The sequence below is a fragment of the Urocampus carinirostris genome, chromosome 17, assembly GCF_059441175.1.
Source record: "Urocampus carinirostris isolate Australia breed hairy pipefish chromosome 17, RoL_Ucar_1.0, whole genome shotgun sequence".
Lineage (NCBI taxonomy): Eukaryota > Metazoa > Chordata > Actinopteri > Syngnathiformes > Syngnathidae > Urocampus > Urocampus carinirostris.
Window position 1 is genome coordinate 24,715,165 of NC_142365.1, and position 21,616 is coordinate 24,736,780.

Here is a 21,616-nt window from a genome sequence, read left to right on the forward strand (position 1 = left end):
CATTTGTCCCTTTAAAAAACAATTCTTCTGTTGCTTCTTTATCTTAGCTTTTTACTTGTTTTTCTTGTCTTTATTGTGTTTTTAATTCCCCTTGTAAATTTTTTGTTCTTTTGTTTTTATCATTTCTAGAGTTTAGTTTTTTTCATGCTTTTTTAAAAACCTTTTCCCCTTTATTTTAAGATTTACTTTTCTTATTTTTTTTCTTCATTTTTTTGCTGTATTTTTTCTGTTTAAAAACATATTTTTGTACACAATAATAGGTCATATATGAACTAAAACAGGGAAAAACATCTAAAGAGCCGTTTCTGAACCGAAAGAGCCGACTCTTTTATAGTAAGCTGTGCCAAAAATCGGTTTTCGCTGTTTTGGTAAACCCAAGTGATTCCTTCTCACCTTTGAAGTCAAGCTAATGTCGTCATCTAGCGGATTTAAGATGCAACTGCATGCTTTAGTGTCATTGGGTTCATGATGGAACTCCATGCTCCTTGTCGGGGTTGCTCTCATGCATTGTTTATGAATCAGTTTGTTTTTAATAAAAGGCTTTTTTTCGTTTGACGATTTACCAGTACCTCTTTTCAATTTGAATTTACTTTAGAAATATTTTAAATGAATCCATGTTTGAAATACAATTTAAATTGACAGGTATATCTGTTTTGGGGACAATTTAAATAGGTATTTAGAAGTTGAACTGTCTCTATTGTTATCCATCCCGACGTAGTAAATATTGTTCACCACTATATTAGACTTGTCACATAAAACTTATATATGTTTTTTCTTCTTAATATTGGTGTTATTTATAATATGGAGCATTTTATAGTCCGGAAAATACCGTAATTCACCCCCTACCCAGAAGGCCACGGGTGGTACTGCAGCCCCCATTATAAATGATCTGCATTTATATAGCGCTTTTCAAGTCAATGACTTCCCAAAGCGCTTTACAATGTGCTCCACATTTCCCAATAGCGGCCTTGCAGCCATGTAAGGCGCTAACCTGCTTATTGGGGGTATTAGGGGTTCAGTGTCTTACCCAAGGACACTTCGACACGGGCGAGCCGGGATTCGAACTGGGATCCCTTGATCCCAAGACGAGCGCTCTACCTCCTGAGCTACTGCCGCCCCCATAAATCAACAGAAGCTTATGTTGTAATAGTGGCGCAATGAAAAAACAAACTTTATGGCGAAAGCTGAGAAGTCAGGTATGGGAAGCAAGCGCCAGCAATCCGGTGATCGCTGGGCAGGAGGAACAGGGAACTCACGGCATTGGCGCATGGTCAGAGGGCAGGAATGAGTTGAGTAGCCAGGACGGGACATCAAAGCGTGGTGTGTGGGCAAACACGGGTCAAGTAGCCGAGGCGGGAGATCTGAGCGTGGTCAAAGGAAGAAAAAAGTCAGGGAGCCGGAGACGATCGGGAAGACAGGGGCAAATGAGCAAGATACAGGTAAGGACGGGACAGACGGGAGCCAGAGTTAAATCGTGCTTGCCTTGCATGTGCGGAGGTTCGCTGACGGACTGACAAGGAGTGAACGCAAGCGTTGAGTTTAAATAGGAGGTGAACCAATCAGGCAACGAGCAGTAGCTGGCGCCCAATGAGCGGGCACATGTGAGGGCAATGGGCAATTTAAAAAGTACAATACTGTATAATAGAATAGAAGAATATGTATTTGTCTTTATTGTTATTGATAACAACATAGTGAAGAAACTAGTAACGGCACTCCATGATTTCCCCGAAATAAAGACTTCTAAAAGAAAAATAAGATAATAAGAATGACAGGATAAATAAGCAAAAATATATACACAGTTAAGTTGTAAGTGCATCAGAGCAACAGTTCAATGAAAATGAGCGGCATTAAATTTAGAATAGAAAACAACGGGAATATTGTTAGCAACGAAATCCGACATGGGCGTCCGCGATAAACACTTAATAAAGAATTAAAAGAAAAAAGTTAGATTCGAGTCAAGTCATGTTTATTTGTGACACCCTAAATCACGAGAAGTCTCAAAGGCGCTGTACAGACTACAGACTATTATTACACCATCCCCTGATCTAAAACCTACATGAGGGCAAGGAAAAACTCAAAAACCTCAATATGAGGAAAATGAAGAAACCTCAAGAAGGGGCTAATCCCTCTCCCAGGATAAAAAGCTAAAAAAAAATCTCAGGACAAAATATTTACAGGTTAATACTTGGAGACTGAGCATGAAAAATATTGCAATGACACTGAGTAGCAACACGACTAAAAACTAAGTTGATAAATAAGATTGGAATAACCGTTTTTCCATACACAGGCAAGATATATTTTCTCCAAGGTCTCTTGTCCTTGTTTAGGGGGGTGATGGCCCTAAGTCTCTTCGCACTTGTTTTAAAGGACCAGTAGCGCCTACCAAAGGGCAGCAGGTCAAAGAGGTGGTGCCCGGGGTGAGAGGAGTCCTTTATAATGCCGTTGCCTCTGCTGTGATATCACGAGTTTGTTCGTGATTGATTGTTTATCTATAATTCGATAAAAATTCTGTCTATTGATTTTATTACTATCAAAGTAGGCATTTCTCAACACCAAGTTGTACCAAATTATCCTTGATTGTTGGGAGCCCCTGCTTTTTATAGGATGGATGTTGTTTTTTAAAGGTCAGTGCGGTGGTTTGCCTTACATGCGAAAGGTTTCCGGTTCGAGACCGGGCGTAAACATATGTTGGCCTGTAAGAGGGATTAGCGCCACCAGGCTGTACTTGCACAAGACACACCACAGGAAATTAAGGGACAACCAACAGACACAATCAACCGACCGATCGACCAACCAATCAACCAACAACACTCTAGGTGACTAAACTTAAAGTTGCTTCCCTTTATGACGATTCAATTTGATTCAATGCTAAAGCTTGCTTCTGACCTCTCCTGATAATGTTAAATAATAATAATAATAATAATAATTTCCTCTGTATTGTCATTCTTTGTAACAATGTACACAGAACGAAATGTCGATACACCTGACCCGTTGTAGCGAGTCGATGCAGCCGCAGCCAGAGGGCGCCGCCATTACACCAATTAGGTATGTCTCGGTCGAGGCGCGAACCAGCGACCTCCCAGTCTCAAAGCGGGCACACTACCATCTAGGCTACTAAGAGTGTCAGCTCTATGTTTCCAAATGAACACTAGAGGGAACTAGAGATCCTAAAATGGGCGGTAAGAGACAGTCAAGCACCGGGGTGTAGATTCAAGTCAAAAAACGGAAGAGAGGGGGAGATAAAGAGACGAAGAGATAGAGAGATAAAGAGATAAAGAGGTAACGAGGTAAAGAGGTAAAGAGGCAAAGAGGCAAAGAGATAAAGAGGTAACGAGGCAAAGAGGTAAAGAGATAAAGAGATAAAGAGAGGGATACAGAGAGAGATAAATATAAAGATAGAGCTAAAGATTTGGAGGGATAAAGATAAGGAGGAATAAAGATGAAGAGAAATAACAATAAAGAGATCAAGAGAGAAATAATGGTAGAGAGAGAGAGAGAAAAGAAAAGAGGGAGAGAGAGAGAAAAAATAAGAGAGAAGAGAAAAGAAAGAAAGAGAGTGAGAAAGAGAGAGGGAGAGAAAAATGAGAAAGAGATAGAGAGAATAAAAGAAAAACTGATGAAGGAAGAAGGAGAGAAAGAGAGAGATCAACAGAGAGAGTGCGTGAGAGAGGGAAAGAGAAAGAGAGAGAGAAACCAAAAAGTAAAAACAATAAAAACAATAAGAAATAACAAGATTGGTTCTGTTACCATAGTGACACCGAATTTACAGGTTTTTGTTCAGGAACAGTAACATGTTAACATTTTGGGTTGCTGCCCGTTGCTCTTTGCAGGGTCTGCTTTCTCTGGGTGTTGATTTCAATTTTTGGTGTTGCCACAGTACCAGACCACTTGGCATTGTACTTTCCTGTAGTTGAAACAAAAATGCCTCCTAATGCCCCCTAATAAGCAGGTCAGCACCCTGCATGGCTGCATAGCCGCTATTGGTGTGTGAGTGTGTGTGTGTGTGAATGGGTAAGTGTGAAGCACATTGAAAAGCGCTTTGAGAGGTCATTGACTTGAAAAGCGCTATATAAATGCAGACCATTTACAATTTACCATCTTCTGCCTGGCAGGCAGGATGCAGCAGCAGGCCAGGTAGAGAGAGGGGCTAAACTTGTGCTTGTCAGTCACTAACTGAAGCGCAAAGTGCTCCAGGGTGCTAGGTAAGTTGGAGAGATAGGCCGAGCTCTCCACACTGAGAAGCAGTAATTTGAGGACATTGGTGGCGGTGCGAAATATAGATCTCAGGGCAAGAGTGTCGATCCAATCGACCATACTTGCTTAGTATCAATAATGTCGATATCTGGATTGTTAAAGCCCACCTCTAGCTTTATCTAATAACATACCGAGCACCAATTGACTCTATTTAACAAGATTTTATGTTCAAGTACTGAAAGTCTCCAGTAGACAGCGGTGCAAGTCTTGACTCAAGTGCACAGTTTGATCGCACTTCTCTTGTTTATGGAGAGCTTTTCATGTTCTTTGACTTGGGGGACCAGCGCACTTTCTTGTGTTTTTTCAGGGTTCATACAAGTGCTTGAAATCCTTGAAAATGCTTGAATTTTAATGTTGTGTTTTCAAGGTCAGGAAAATACTTGAATTTTGGGTTAAGCGCTTGAAAATGATTAAAATTATTTCCATTGTTTCTTGGCAGTGTGACTCAATAGACTACGCAATAAATGAAGACAGTTTTTAAAAAGTGCATGAGAATGACGCTGACAGGCCTGCTCTCAGTCATTATGGTGTTGTCATGTGAGGCATCACTGCCTCCTACTGGTAGCACTTAAGAGGACAGCTCTATTTAGAAAAACGGCTCTTTAGGCACGATTCACTTTCGGCTCCCAATCTGCTGTTTTTTTTTTTCAATGATATATTATCAATCATAATAATTAAACCTTATGCACCAAATTATTAAGTGTGAATGGGTAAGTGTGAAGCATATTGTAAAGCGCTTTGGGAGGTCTTCATTGACCTGAAAAGCGCTATATAAATGCAGACCATTTACCAGTAACTATATCAGTAATTTTGTGTTTTGCAGGTGACCCCTAAAAACACATGAAATATAAATTTAAATATTCACAGATCTACAAAAAGGAATTATAAAATACGGAGCAATTTTAGCTTATTACACACTAAACAGATTTAAAGTCGAACAACAACAGAAAATCCCTGAAATTGCAAAACAATACAATGAAAATTGAAAATATTAACTCTTCAGTGCTATAAATAAATTATAAAAAGCACTTTTTAATTATCCATTATCTACTACGCTTATCCTCAGTAGGGACGCGGGTGTGCTGGAGCCCATTCCAGCTATCCTCGGGCAGTGGGCAGTGGACACCCTGAACTGGTTGCCAGCCAGTCGCAAGGCACACAGGGACAGACAATTCGCTCGCTCATTCACACCTAGGGACACTTTGGACCGGCCAATTTACCTGACATGCACGTTTTTTGGAATGTGGGAGGAAACCGGAGTGCCCGGAGGAAACCCACGCAAGCACGGGGAGAACATGCAAACTCCGCACAGGAAGGTTGGTAGCTGGATTTGAACCCATGACCTCAGAACTGTGCCGCACACGTGCTACTCACCGCGCCGCAATTTAGACACGGATCTTCTGAAAAACATGCCAAAAAGCAGTCTCTAAGATTGAAATATTGAATGGATTCCGCTTAAATCAATATCATTAAAATAAGTCTAATTTTGGCTCATTTCTTTGCTTTTCCTACAAACGGTACTTGCTTTCTTTTTGTCTTCCGTATCAAACTCCGTCATTACCCAACATCGATACAACCTTTTCAGTTTTTGTAAACAAATGTGATGTATTGTAGCTGTGGGTACATTGTTGAAGTAGAATGGCAGAATTCGCGTCAGTTTAAAGCAGCCCATTGACAGAAAAAGATTGGAGATCATGGAGAGAAACAATTGAAAATGACACAAAGTTAGTGTTCTTGATGGGCGCTGGATTTGTACCTTTTGAAGGTGCTGGAAAAATGGAAAATTAGCATTTAAAAAGTGCTTGAATTTAGCCATGACAAAGGTTGATGAACCCTGATAAAGCACGCTTTTTGGTGGAACTTGAACCTGCTGTTACCAGGGAGGAGGGCATCGGGAGGTGGCTTCCTAATTTAATGACCAGAAAAGTGTGAAATCAAGTGGGAACACGTCGGAGATCTTGTTTCAATCGGGGGGGCCACAAAAGGTGGGGATCACAATTCTCACTTGCGGAGCAACATGAGCATTTAGTTCTATTGTTTTCAGTATGGATATTACCGTAAATCCCAGACTATAAGCCGCTACTTTTTTCCCAAACGTTCAACTTTGCGGCTTATTCAGTGATGCGTCCAATTTATGTAATTTTTCTAACAGCCGCCAGCGGCGCTCGAGTTCAGGGCACATGACGCAGCTTACAAGCTAAATGCAATCGAGCAGTCCGATAAAGGAGGAAACAGAGCTACTGCACGCAAACTTTGCTTTGCGAGCGTGTTGCTAGCGTGTTTTCGAGTAAGGTAGTGTGGGACGATATTTATATGACAAAGTCTCTTTCCCATACTAAAGGAGGACTACTTTGATGGCATCAGTCATAGGGAGGAAGATGAGAACGGTTTACCGTGATTTTTACATGTACTGTATGTTCTTTTTTACACACCCGTTAACTGTATTGCGAGCGTGTTGTTAGTAGCGTTTTGCTACCCTTCACAGGCACGGTTTGGGATGAAAGTTATAATATTATTATTAAAGCTTTGAAAACTCTCTCGGTGTACCGTCTTTCTTTGTAAATATGTGTAACCGTGTATAATATGTATTTGCAACTGTATATTTTTGTAATGTATTTATTTGTATTTATTTTGGACACTTATTCTGATAAGTCTTGCACTGACCAATTAAAAAGAAAGGGCGGAACAGACGCGGGGGATGACGGTAAAGGTGAGTGTTAGTGGACACAGCAGACAATAGTGGATATATATTTTTCCCACCCTTATCTTTGGAAATATACCCTTTTTTTCCTTGGATTACTTTTAACGGGATCCGGACTCTGCAGGTCTGCATCAAATCTTAAGTACCGGTATCATTTTCCGTTCATTTTGCCGGCTGTGATTTTTGAACTGTGTTCTTTATGTTCAGTTAAAATCGCGGGACTCAAAGTAGAGTTTGGCTTAATTTTATGACTGTGTTACATATTTTAATGTGGGCACATGCGGCTTATATACTGGTGCGGCTTGTGTAAGTACAAAAGCGGTTATCCTCTTAAAATGCGGTGGGTGCGGCTTATAATCAGGTGCGCTCTATAGTCCGGAATTTACGGTATAATAGAGTGGTATAAAAATAAAGAAATACATTCTCATGAGTTTTAAAGCTCTGGAGTCAAAATGTGCTACTTGTTCAATCCTTCACATTACATAAACTCAGAACTTGTAGCTGTTAGCATGCATCATTAGCATATAACCGTCAGTAGCTCAGGAGGTAGAGCCAGTCTTGGGATCAAGAAGTCACAGGTTCGGTTCCTGGCTCTTCTGTGATAAATGTAATAATTGGGCCTAATGCCGCTGATAAGCAGGTAGTTATCTTGCATGGTTAAGAATGGGTAAGTGTGAAGCACATTGTAAAGCATTTTATTTAGGAAGTTTTCAGTGACTTGAAAACTGCTTCTAAATATAGATGCATACAGTTTAAATTTTGGTTTTGCTGACTCGGAATTTTTGTGGTCTCCATCAGGACTCAATCTGAACTCTTTGGGTTTTTCCAATCTCATGTGCCATTGACCCTGCCAAGAGTTGCCACCCAAAATTGCTTTGCGTCTCACTGCAGGTGATGCTGGAACGTTGCACAGACATTTTTATTTATAATGAAATGAAATGATCTGCATTTACATAGCGCTTTTCAAGTCAATGGCCCAATCCCATTTCTCTCACTCGGCCCTGAGGACCCTCCAGTGAGGTCCCTCGATAGAGGAGTGCCCTCCGCCGGTGGAGTGCAAAGTGGAGATGGTTTGGACAAGACTTGCAAGGTTCCACCCCTGTCCAGGAGATGGCGGTAATATTAATTGGCTGTAGACCTCAGTGACGTATTGGTCTACGTCACATGTAAACAACTCGAGTCTCAACCTGTAGTGTGTCAGTTGGAGAGTTCGTGCAAGGTTAAAAATGCCCGCTACTGCTGTGTTATTACCGATTGCCTAAAAGCTCTTCATCTTTTCCGTGTCTCCAATCAACGGAGGAGAAATGTGCTATACTGAAGACAGCTTCGGCGCTATGTAGTGCTGATTCATCTTTACAAGGTACGTACACTCATTAAAAAAATGACCCGTTCGGTCATATACAGTAAGAGTTAACATACAATGCACGTTCACATAATACCCTAGTTTGTGTAGACATAAATGGCAATCTACTTATTAGTATCTTAATGCCATTTTATGACATATTGTAGGGGTCTTGAATCTGTGACATGACGAAACGTAAACAAACACAAGAACAGTCCACCTGACCCTTTAGCTGGCATAATATCGTCACCAAACTTCCCTGTACGACCCAAAAACCTTAGTTCATAAGGAATTTAATTCAAAAGAGTTGTCATTAAATATAAAAAGGTAATTTCAACATTTTTTCATGATGCTTACATCACAGTTAAAGCGGTCTTTTTCTTTTCTATGCCCACATTTATGTCTAAATTGATTTGTTATCTATTGTGTTCCAGAGTGGCTGTCCCATAAGCGTGGACAGGTTGGACAGGAATGTTCCCATCCTGTGCTTATGGTTGGATGTGGAGTCAGAACTCATTCAGGACTTAAGGTTGAGCAAGAAGGTTATGTGGGCCCTGCAGGAGCTGCTAAAGAGGGAACAGGGCCATGGCTGGAGGTCTTGATCTACGTGTACTGGCTGGTCCACGCTCTGTCCTACCGTGTGGTGTCACGGGTCTTCAGGGTTCCCAGGTCCACCGTACAAAGAATTGTCCACAGTTAATATGGAATAAATTGCCCAAAAGCCATATTTTAGGCTCTGGAAGTCAGACCCACATTTGCATTATGTGCTTTTCTGCATTACTATTCAATAAACATCTTCATTTTGAGTAACACCTTGGTGGTTTATTTCATAATGATGTGAGATACTGTGTGTGAACTATGTGACTGTTGGACAGAAAACAACTACAAATCACTCCAGCTTAAATAATAGTTTACTTTCAGAAAAACAAACTCACATTGGGCCAAAATACATAATAGTAAATAAATAATGTGTCACAAATTTTAACAAAAATATACCAATACTTCCATAAAGCTGGAAACACAAACTGGAACTTCATTGAGTTCTTAATAATAATAAAAAAAAAATCCTTTTATAAAACAAAGGGAAACATTGCAGAGATGTCACTGTTCTGGAAATTTGTCCACGAGCTTCCCAAAAAGGACGGGAACCGCTCAGTTTTGGCCACAGTTTCTTCGAGCCTTTTCCTCGCTCCGGCAGACTCCGCTTTCAAAAAGTCAAGGAGTGTATCGTGCTTCCTTTTTTTTCTGGGTGATTTGGGGTTTGGCGCCCGATTAGAAGGTGCCAACGACGTGCCCGGTGGTGTGGATGGCGTGGTAGCTGTGATGGTGACCAGCTCTTCCACGGGACGTTCTACAGTGGCCTTTAGGTTGGGTGGAAAAAACAAGAATTACTTAATGCTGATGTATTGTACAAAAACAACTGTGTATAGGATGCTCAACAAGTTGATATGAGACAGGAAATTATAGGATGTGTTCTGGATAATTATTTGATAGTGAATAGATACAAAAAAATGACATGTTATTCTTATGGCTGTATGAACCTTCTATTGGCCAGCATCACATATGCTTTAGAGTTGTCTCCACATTTGGACAACATTTTGAGAAGGTAATTAGTTTACTTAATATGTGTTTACAGAGAAGGCAGTGGACTATGTGATAGTAGTTTGTTTCAACTGTATTTCCACGAGAAATTCGGAGACATTACTCATAATGCATGATGAAAACTAATGCATTCTGATCTCACATGAGAGAATCATATTGTAAATAAAACACGACACCCGAAATTGTGTGCAGTCAACAAGCGCTATGTCCAGAACGGTATTCTGACTATGCTCCTTTAGCGACTGGCCATGTAAATGTAAAAGCACGACTCGTTTAAGATAAAAACAGGGATGGGCTGAACCGTGATTTTCTGCAGTTATCCTACTTTACAGTTTGTAGCGTGAAGATTTTTTTTTGCCAGCTCCCTTGGTAGATTAGTGCACTTCGTAAAGTAGCGATTTTGCAATGTTCGTGTTTTAACGCGAAAATACGATTTTCTATTGCATTTACGTCTAACTAAGATATCTCAATACATTTTGTTGCAAATACATGCGTGGTTGTGGAAAACTACTTACATTTGTGCGGTTCCTTTTCGGGCATGTTTGTTGATATTGAGAATTCGTAAAGCCTTCTGGGTAGTCACTTCGCTGCCAAGTGAGGTCGAGAGCCCCCTCGGTCTTGAAGTGGTTACGACATGGTTTGAGGGCACTTCTGCCTCGGTCTTGAGAGTATCGGGACACACCCCATTTTCACGTGAACGCGCAAACCGAGTGACTAGGGCACATAGCGAGTGAAAGTGCGAAGAATGGGACTCAGCCAAAGACTTCCCAAAGCGCTTTACATTGTGCTTCACATTTCCCAATAGCGGCCGTGATCTGTGCAGCCATGTAAGGCGCTAACCTGCTTATTGGGGGTAATGGGGGTTCAATGTCTTACCCAAGGACACTTCGACATGTAACACGGACAAGCCGGGATTCGAACTGGGATTCATTAATCCTAAAACGATCGCCCTACCTCCTGAGCTACTGCCGCCCAAACGTCTGTACTCACAAATTTCAATCTATAAAATAATATTGCTGCTTCATTGCACTAGTCTAGTCCTGTCAAGTCAGGTTTATTTGTATAGCCCTTAATCACAAGAAGTCTCAAAAGGCCGTACAGACTACCATTAGACCATCCCCTGATCTAAAACCAACATGAGGGCAATGAAAAACTCAAAACCTCAACATAAGGAAAATGAAGAAACCTTGAGAAGGGACCATATCTCAAAGTCTTGGGGATCATCAAGATGTTTTTTGGCAAAATTTGAGATGACTCTTTGTGGTCTTTTGTGACAGTAGTTGTTTATGCAAGGGAACTCTCTCATGGATGCCACCTTTGTCCAGTGTCTTTCTTATAGTGGATTTATGAACACTGACCTTAACTAAGGCCAGCAAGGCCTACAGTTCCTTGGATGTATTTCGAGGTTTTTTGTAACCTTCTCCTGGATTGATTCTCCTCATTGCAATCTTATTTGGTCGAACACTCTTGGGAAGGTTTGCCACTCTTCCCAGTTTGATCCATTTGTGGAGAATGGCTCTGACAGTGGTTCCCTGGAGCCCTAAAGCCTTGAAAATGGCGTTGTGACCTTTTAGGACAGATAGATTTGAATCACTTTTTTGTAATTTCTTCTGGAACTTTTGTTGTTGTCTCTGTGTGATATTGAAATTGGTTTGATGATCTGAAACCTTTGTATGTGATGAATATGCAAAAAAAACCCACAGAATTCAGGAAGGCGGCACTATACGTTTAAAACTTATACCGCAATGTTATCGATGCACAGGCAGAAAAGGGGCGGGGCGACTGATTTGCCAATCAGAATGATGAACACGTTGCACGATAAAACTCAAACGCAAAGTAGCAAAACAGCGAGAAGGTATCCTGTGTTCACTTTAATTATGTTAGGTACAAACAGTTTAAAGTTTATTCTTGTATATCATAGTTTATTTGTTGTTGCACTGAAAGTAGATCGTTTAACTTAAATTTTTGTGTTGTGTGTCTTTCAGGGATTCTGTGTTGCTTGACTTAAATGTAGTTTAGATAAAAATGTTTATATAAAAGTTCCAAGGATGTAAAAGTTCAATGTAGACGAGGCATGTCAAACATATGGCCCGTGGGTCGTATGTTGGATTGTTAAAATACGCTCTTCCATAAATATCCGAGTATGTCAAAAAATAATTTGGTCCAGGTCTATTAAAAGTTATGATTCTTAAAATAAACGCAAACCAAATGCTCACTCTGGTCACTTAGCAGGCAGTAAAGGATATACCCTTAGCTTCAGCCCAGCCTAGTGATTTAATCTGATATAGTCTAATTTTAAAGCCCCTGCACTGCTAAAACTTTTATTCAGTATTTATTTTTGTATTCATTTACGACGATTCAGGCAAAACTCTAAGTTAGGGTGCATGATTTCACTTATAAAGGGATTAACAAACCCAGGACATGGCAGTGAGAGCACCATACGGACCACTGGTCGACCAGTGATAAGGATGACAGATGAAAACGTTTCATTCAATTATCACACTTTAGTCACAGTACTAGATCCGAATGTTAATTTTGTTGAGCATCTCACATTTTACAATGACATTAAATTTGTCACTTACAATGCTTAGAATAGAAGAACAGAACCTCATTTATTGTCATTGTAACATTAGAACCGCACAACAAAATGAAAGTTTGTTTCTGGTACTGTGACTCAGAATAGTGCGACAATGAGATCTACTGCTTTTTTTTACAAGTCAATACTAGCGATACTGGGGATTATGGTATTGATCTGATCCAAGCAAATATATGGCAATATCGATCGATACTAATCCAATACTGATACCTTTTGCTTGGAAATGTCACGATCATTGAATAATTGAACCTTCCCATCTTGGAATAGTATGGAATTACGAAAAACACAGCACAAAGATTTCAGGCACTAAAAATACTTGTGTATTTATTAAATAATCACAGTATATTAGAAACTGTAACAGTATAACAAATAAATATAAATATTTATATTATAACTGTTTCAGAACAAAAGCCAAGGGTGTATAACAATGTCAGCTATAACTCAAATACACACAATATTTTGAAAAGAAAGTATGTAACCGCGGTGTACGTGTCCCACCAAAGATCCACATTCACGCTGGACTGGATGATGAGGTTTTTATTATTACAGTTTCTGCAAATGGATGAGTCACAACATTAGCTTTTTCTGCTGGGTCTGATCTCTTTGATCTCTTTGTAGTTCTATCTGGTAAGACTAACAACAAAGCATATCAAAGATAGTATTTCGGGGATGAATAAAGTATCTATCTATCTATCTATCTATCTATCTATCTATTTCATGCAAATGAAGTGTCAATTATCTCTTACTGCCTCTACTGCTCATAGTGACAATGGATTGGCAGGTGTTTGTTCAGGAACAGCATGTTTAATTGTAGCTCTTTGCTCTCTGCATTATTTTCATTTACTCATGTAAATTTGTGGTGTTGCCACAGTAGCAGATCACTTTACCATACAATTAACACCTGAGTTTTTTCTTTCCTGTAATTGAAAAAAAGGTCCACACTGTGCTGCACTTTCCTGTTTTTATTTTTAGCTTCTAGTCGAGGTGGGCCTTTTCATCTGCCTAGCAGGCAGTATGCAGCAGCAGGCTAGGTAGGGACAGTGTCTTAAAGGGTTCCTGTCAGTCACACAAACAGCATAATCTTAGGAAGTTACAGAGCATGCTGTGTGAGAGAGAGAAGGGTGGGGGAGTGAAGCGATATGAGGGCAATAGTATCAACTCGGTGCAAGTACTTGTTTAGTATCGATAATATCGATATTTGGACCGATTCTGCCATCCTTAGTTTGTACCACTGGTGGTCCAGTGGTCTGAGAAATAAGCTTAACTTGGACCTGTTAAGACTTTCACAGCACAACTGAGACTTTGTATTCCATGGAGTGAAGAACCAACTGAGTGTTAAATGGTTATTATTCATTTCACTAATATTGTCATTATTCATTTTCTGTCTTTTGTTCTGTGAAGAAACCAGAAGGATTATTTGATAGTGGCTTTTCTTTTACATATATTCCCTCTTGCAATCGTCACACTTTCTTTGTTAAAAACTGACCCCGGCCCCTCGTCATAGAAGGGAAAAGTGAGTGTGGCCCTCACAGGAATATGTTTAGGGACCCCTGATTTGGAGAAAAGCGCAACAGTCCGTGAGTGTTGTGAATTCGTTAGGAACTGTGTCCTCTTTTTACTGTGTCATCAAAAGAAATGGAGTGTCCTTGTCTAAAGACATTCTTCACGCGTGATCGCTTTGGCCTCCCACGTCTGTCAAGTCTTGTCCTGCCCGGCCTAATCTACGTCCGGGACTTCTCATTCCGGGCCCGTTTAGCCAGATTGCTTCGGCGCTCCCTTGCATAATGCCAAACGGCCGAAATGCGTCACCGGCCTCTTTTCTGCACACGCACGTGTTCTTAAACAAACGAAACACACGGCGTTACATTGGCCCCCTTTGTGGCCCACTCAACTGTTACTAAACTGTTTGATTATATCTGTCAATCATCCGAATCTCTTCCAAGGGGCGTACAGTAGAAAACCACCCGGCCTTGCATTCTTAAATAGAAACTGATATTTTTAATCATCTTGCATGGAACAGTCATTAATAGAACTCATGATTCAGTGAAAAAACTTTGCTAGTATAGCCAAAAAATTCGAACTCTTTTGCAATCGTGGGACGTGAGGGCCTGCAACTATAGAATAGAGTAGAATAGAATAGAATAGAATAGAATAGAATAGAATAGAATAGAACGGGATAGTACAAAATAGACAAATAGAATAGAAAAGAATAGAATACGATACAATATAATTGAACAAAATAGAATAGAATAAAATAGAATACAATAAAATTGAATTGAATTGAATAGAAAGGAATTGAACAGAAAGGAATAGAATACAATAAAACAGAAAAGAACAGAACAGAATACGTCTAGACACTGCCCTACTTACGAACAATCCGGACCATCGTTCGTAAGTTGCCTCAGTGCTATATTTTGTATGTTAAAGGATTATATAAGTATGTTTAAGGCTTTTATTAGTAACCTGTATTGTTTTGTACTAAAAAAAACATTTCATTAAATAATCAAGTCAAGTCGCATTTATTTATATAGCCCTTAATCACAAAAATGTCTCAAAGGACTGCACAGGATTACAATTACACAAGTACCCGTTCTTAAACCAACATAATATGCTCTATAAAGATAAATAAAGTAAAGTTTTACTTACTTTTTGAAGATGGGCTTCAAAATTTAGGCGCCTTCCTCCTCCGTGGTAGAAAGTGGCCGAAAAACAGCGATCCAACCGCATCAATCTTTCATATTCAACTTTCGTTTCAAAAGAAATGGCTCGCCTTTTCTTTACACGATCTATATTGAATGGATGCACCAGATATTAAACAATAAAAATGTAAAAGTTCTTAGCACGCTGAAGATACAGTATAGAATGTTTAAACACAAATTAGGAAGAGGAAGCGGATTTCTTCTTCTTCTTAAGGGCGGCAGTGGCTCAGGAGGTAGAGCGCTCGTCTTGGGATCAAGAGATCGCAGTTTAAATCCCGGCTCCTCCGTGTTACATGTTGAAGTGTCCTTGGGTAAGACACTGAACCCGTAATACCCCCAATAAGCAGGTTAGCGCCTTACATGGCTGCACGGCCGCTATTGGGAAATGTTAAGCACACTGTAAAGCGTTTTTGGAAGTCTTAACTTGAAAAAGCGCTATGTAAATGCAGATCATTTCATTTCATTCTTCCAGTTAGATGACCTCTCACAGCGCCACCACACGCTAGTATTAGCGAAAAGAAGCGCGGCAGTCATGTCCTGTACCCGGAGAAAGACGCACAACATACAAAATCTAACTTACAACAATGTCCGGATATTTTTCGACATCCCAAAAAAATGATCGTAAATCGAATGGTCATAAGTAGGGGAGCATCTGTAGAATAGAATAATAGAACGCCTTTATTGTCATTTAACAGTGTTTTGAAATTCAAAGCTGCCCTATACAGTGCACATAAACACATAGAATTTAAGGGAACATAGAATTTAGAAAGTAACATAGAACATAAAAGTAGTGCAATTGCCAATGTGCTAAAATATATTTGTAAATTTACACAACACAAGACAGGACACAATATTAAAACAGCAACTGTGATATTAGCGATCCATGGTCAATATTAGTTATTTACTGAATATTGGTTATTTACAGTGCAAATACAGATTACCTGATATGACAAAGAGGTGTATGTCAGTTCAATGCAGATTTGAGTTAAGTATTGTGACAGCTTTAGGGAAGTAGCTGTCTTTGAGTATATTTGTTCTGGCCCAAATGGATCTGCATTGCCTATCAGAGCGTAGCAGGTTGAACTAATGGAAGCTGGGGTGGGTAATCCTTTATGATGCCTTTTGCCCTGTTCAGATATCAGGAATGGTAAGTGTTAGTCAAGGAAAGCAGTGCAATGCTAAAGATCTTTTGTGCAGTGTTAGTCACCCTCCGTAGCCTCTTCCTGTCTGTCTGCTTAGTTGTTCTTTTTTGAGCACCCTTCGCTGCTGGACTACAAACATCTGAATTATATGATGTGACCTACATTTTGTCCATCAATGCTTAGTAATTATTGACTGATGATGATTTTTGTGCTTTGCCTGAATAAAGCAAAAATGATAGTAAACATGGACGACAGTATTTTCAAAATGTTGGTCAGCTTTCTTTCATTGCTTCTTCCCTGCTTACAGACGTGTGCTTTCATCTCTAAGCATTTAACCAATCAACTTTAAGGATTACTTATTGTTAGGCCCGGGAATCTGCCCTGAGGCCTGCAGAAAAGGATCTACACATTTCATGAAACCGAAGAAGTGAGAATGAAATTGTTGACTTAGCCAATCAGATTCCGAGTTGGTGTATATGTGGATTCTGGAAGGCCTGGGGAAACATTACCGCTTTCAGAAACATAGGGGGCGGTATTCTTCAAAACATTCGTGCCAACTGCCCGCCGTTAATATTTTTTATGTGTCGCAGCTGTAGCTGCAATAAAAGTTTTATAGTTATAGAGGGTTGGATTAATTCAGACTACTAATGACTTGAAAAAAGGCTAACATAAAGCTAAAAATCAGAAAAAAGGAAAAAAGCTCAGAAACAATCAAAAGACAGGTTTTTGGGGGTCACCTTAATCAGTATATCACTATATGACCAATAATGATGTAAAATGATGCAAAAAAGGATTTAGAAAAAGTACATTAGCCTACTAAATTATTATAGCATTTATTTTTTACCCTACCACAAAATGTCACCGTGTTGTGTATCTCATTTAAACTTTGATTTTTTTTTAATTATATGCAACTTTAATGTCAACTTCAAGCAACTCAGAATCTCTGAAAACTCAAAAAATGTTAATTAAAATATTGACTCTTCAGTGCAACAACAAATAAACTAAAGTACAAGAATAAACATTACGATTGTTATGTAAAACACATTAAATAAAAAAATGGAGAAAAAATATTTAGATATTTATAAATACACATATATAATAATAATAATTGTATCCTTTGTTAATTCCTTAACAAATTCAAAATCAACTTCAAAGAATCCCAGAAAAGTGTCATCCACAATTGACATCACTTAATGAGACTGGAGTGAAGGCGTAGGTGTAAACTGCTTTTTTGGCATTTGGAAAATATGAGACCTTTGTTGAGTGGCATACTTCAGGGCTGCAACTAATGATTATTTTAATAATCAATATGTTTTGTTCAACTACGCATATTTTATTGATCAAGAACAAAGAAAGAGAAAAAGAGAGACAGCGTGAAAGTGAGAGAGATAGAGAGTGAGAGAAAAAGGGAGGAAGAGAGAGAGTTAGAGGGAGAGTTATTAATATTGGACATTGGCAAAGGAGTTTGCGTGAGAAGCAAGTCCATTATTTTGACTAATATGCACTGTTGACATCGTTATCACTATTGGCCAATCATGTTGCTGTTCTGGTTTTCACACCTTTTAGGGCAGATTTTCTTTTTGCAACTTAGATTTAACGAAAAGAAAGAGCTTAGGGAGGGCTTTTAGAACCGATTGGAATTTCTCAACGGAGGTTTCGGTCTTCTCCTGTTCTCCTTGCAAGTTCAAAATCCATTGATCTCTTCTGTCCTTATCTTGAGTGTCTACTAAGGTATAAACATCTCAATTTGTCATTGTCATTTGTTGACATTGTTGTATTTGTATTTTGTTCCAATGCTGCATTTTTGGTTTGACTCTTGAAACAGTTGTAATAGTAATATTAATACTTATTTCTTTTACTGTTAAAGTTTTGATTGTAGTTATTCTATAAAACACTTTATGTGCCAAAATCTTTGTGCTATGTTTATTGTGATTTTAAATGAATGCAAAGTGGTCATTTATCCAATGATCTTGACCTTTCCCAGCAACAAAGATCGGTATGGAATCGGTATTGATCAATTCTAGCTTGTATAAACTTGGATCGAATGTAGACCCATTTTACCGGTGTTTATATTTTGGACCTCTTCTCTTCTCGTCTGCTTCTGCAGAATACAACCCACAGTCTTTGCTATTCCTCCAAACTTTTCCTGCGAAGCAAAGATGAAGACCGGACTGTGGGACACACTTCCATGTCATGGGAACGCCTACCGGATCTGTCAGGCTGTTGCTGTTTATATAGGTGAGTACCTCTGGCCGTTTAATTCACATTTTCAAAATGTATTAAAGCGCTTTACTGGTATCACCAGAGGAGGGTAGTCAAGTCACATTTAAAGTGAAGAATATTAGTATTTCTACACCCTCCTATTTTGCTCTTTCTCCCACTTAGAAATCATGGAGTTATCTGAAATTTTAATTGTAGGTGCATGTCCGCTGTAAGAGAGATAAACTAAAAAGAAAAATCCAGAAATCAAAATGCATGATTTTTTAAATAATTTATTTGTGTGATACACCTGCAAGTAAGTATTTGAACACCTGTGTATCATCTAGAATTTTGACCCTGAAAGACCTGTTAGTCCGCCCATAAGAAGTCCAACTGCACTCCATGTATTAATTCTGAATCAGATGCAACTGTTTGAGGTCCTTAGCTGCATAAAGACACCTGTCCACCCCATACAATCAGTAAGGCTTTAACTTGTAACATGGCAAAGACCAAAGAGCTGTCCAAAGACACAGAGACAAAATTGTACACCTCCACAAGGCTGGAAAGGGCTAGAGAGCAATTGCCAAGCAGCTTGGTGAAAAAAGGTCCACTGTTAGAGCAATCATTACAAAATGGAAGAAGCTAAACATGACGGTCAATCTCTATCGGAGTGGAGCCCCATGCAAGATATCACCTGGTGGGGTCTCAATGATTCGAAGAAAGGTTAGGGATCAGCCTGGAACTACACGACAGGAGTTGGTCATTGACCTGAGAAGAGATGGGACCACCGTTTCCAAGGTAACTTGTAGGTAGTACACTAAGACATCGTAGTTTGAAATCGTACATGGCACGAAAGGTTTCCCTGCTTAAACCAGAACATGTTAAGGCCTGTCTTAAGTTTGCATATAACCTTTTGGATGATAGAGAGGAGTCATGGGGGAACGTTTTGTGGTCAGATGAGACCAAAATATAACTTTCTGGTCATATTCCACTAAGCGTGTTTGGAGGAAGAAGAATGAAGAGTACAATCCAAAAAACACCATCCCTACTCTGACGCGTGGGGGTGGCAGCATCATGCTTTGGCGGTGTTTTTCTGCACGTGGGACGGGGCGAGTGCACTTCATTTAAGAGAGGATGACTAGGGCTGTGTATTGTGAGATTTTGGGGAACAACCTCCTTCAGTCAGAGTATTGAAGATGGGTCTCGGCTAGGTCTTCCAACACGACAATGACCCAAAGCACACAGCCAGGAAAACCAAGGAGTGGCTTCGTAAGAAGCATATCAAGGTTTTAGCATGGGGCCTATTCACCCTGATAGTCTTTTACCTCTTTTCTCTTCAAAGTCTCTGTATTATGTTTTACCCTGGAGTGCCATTGCTAATCTCATTTCATACAATGTTTCCCAATATTGATATCAATGACAGTTCTAATTCTAATTTCATGTTCTTTCCCCCACCCCCTCGTTAGGTGTGCTTGTTTTCTGGTTTCTTTGTTATTCAGCTCCTCGCATTTTACTTTTCCTGCTTCGGTCTTTGTTTCTGATTTGGACTTTGTCAGGCTTTATTTTTGTGTAGACATTATCATTTTTCTTGAACCCCAGGTTTGTTTGTCACTTTGTACCTCCCTTTGTTATTAAATGCAATCCCTCTCCAGTTCCTGCTTCCCCCTACGTGGGTCCATAATCCTCCAAAACGTAAGGAAAGGGAATTCCAGTGTTTCTTTCTCAGAAGTCAGGGTTTGATTCAGCACATGTTGAAATGCTCACGCTCACTTTATTTTTACTTCGCCTGACTGGTACGTTTTTTATTTTGTAAGCGATCACGCATTCATTTTAAGTAAGCCTGTTTTTACACACAAGCGTGTGTACTGAGCCACACCTTAGTGCGTCACTAGTGTGTTGTTTCACAACCTAATGACTAAGAGAACCAGAAATGATGCTGTGGAATTTAATCTTTCCATCACTTATGCCCATTTCATAACTATGCCTGTGCTTACAAAGTGTTGTATTTTCCCTTACAAAATACAAAAAAAATCTTACACCATATTTTTTTTTTCAAACGTGTAGTTTAACATGTTATATTGTATATGTGTTTCGTTATACCATGTATACATTATATTGTTAATTAACATTTTGTTGTGAGAGTTGCTCGACATGAATGAGGTTTATTATAAAAACAGTTCAAAAATGAAGTCGCTTGGACGTTCACTGTAGAAGGAAAAAATACACGCAAATATAATGAAGTAGAATAATACATTTTCTTATTCAAATTATGAATTCATTTTCTGCAGTAAATTATTGTTGGTAATATACTGATTAAACCTGTCATTTTTCATTTTCTCCTTTCATACTTCCTTTTTTTCTTAACTTTTTTATACAACATAATAATTTGTAATATAATGCATCAAAGCAAGTGAGCCATTTGAGAGACGGCTCTTTAATGAGTTGAGCCGAAAAAGCCGGTTCTCTAAAAGAGACGGACTTCCTTTCACTACATCAAACCGCTCGCTTCGTTTGCAACGGAAAAAAATAAACATGCCGAGATAGAGGCTACCGCGGCGGACTGGTTTGACTTGATTGATTTCCGTTTCGTGATAGTCGGTGTATATCGGATGGTACCCATCATTGACAGATTTGCGTTTTTCCGTATAAATTTTCTCGTACGTCGTACACGTCTTAAAATGCATAATAAATGTACTTTGTACGGCAAAAACGTACAGGTTGACAGGTATGATAAAATGATATCACAGAAGACTATTTTTGAGGGTGCGCCTTTAACTCTTGAGCGCCATATAATGCGGAAAGTACGGTAATTGCATTCCAGGAACGTTCATGGAACTGGAATCGGGGCCATCTGCATTGGGCGGTATGGCTGTCCGTGCCCTCCCCACTTCCCCCACCTCCCCCGGTCCCGCTCTGGCCTACTGCACTCAAAGGCCCAGTGTGCTGCGGTTTGCCCGGTGATGGTGATATCACGTGACTTCTCTGAAAGTGGCGCCCTCCCTCTTCTTCCTTCCTCCCTCCTTATTTCCAGTAAACCGTTTGAAAAGAGAGACGGGGTGACTCAGAGAAGAAACAGCTTCC

The 21,616-nt window shown here is 39.5% G+C and overlaps 1 protein-coding gene and 2 long non-coding RNA genes across 3 annotated transcripts in view; 2 read left to right on the forward strand and 1 right to left on the reverse strand.

Annotated features, from left to right (window-relative positions):
- LOC148349607 (uncharacterized) overlaps nucleotides 1–21,616 on the forward strand; it is a 96,211-nt gene that overhangs the window by 13,579 nt on the left and 61,016 nt on the right. The window contains exon 4 of the mRNA XM_088321700.1: nucleotides 18,444–18,574. Within this exon, the coding sequence (XP_088177826.1) occupies nucleotides 18,444–18,574 (131 nt within the window). The remainder of the gene's footprint in view (nucleotides 1–18,443; nucleotides 18,575–21,616) is intronic.
- On the forward strand, nucleotides 8,218–9,107 carry LOC148349608 (uncharacterized). The gene is made up of 2 exons (XR_015847299.1): nucleotides 8,218–8,315; nucleotides 8,732–9,107. It is a non-coding gene; the product is annotated as an uncharacterized LOC148349608 (long non-coding RNA).
- On the reverse strand, nucleotides 9,191–10,654 carry LOC148349609 (uncharacterized). The gene is made up of 2 exons (XR_015847297.1): nucleotides 10,415–10,654; nucleotides 9,191–9,658 (listed from the first exon to the last, which is right to left on the reverse strand). It is a non-coding gene; the product is annotated as an uncharacterized LOC148349609 (long non-coding RNA).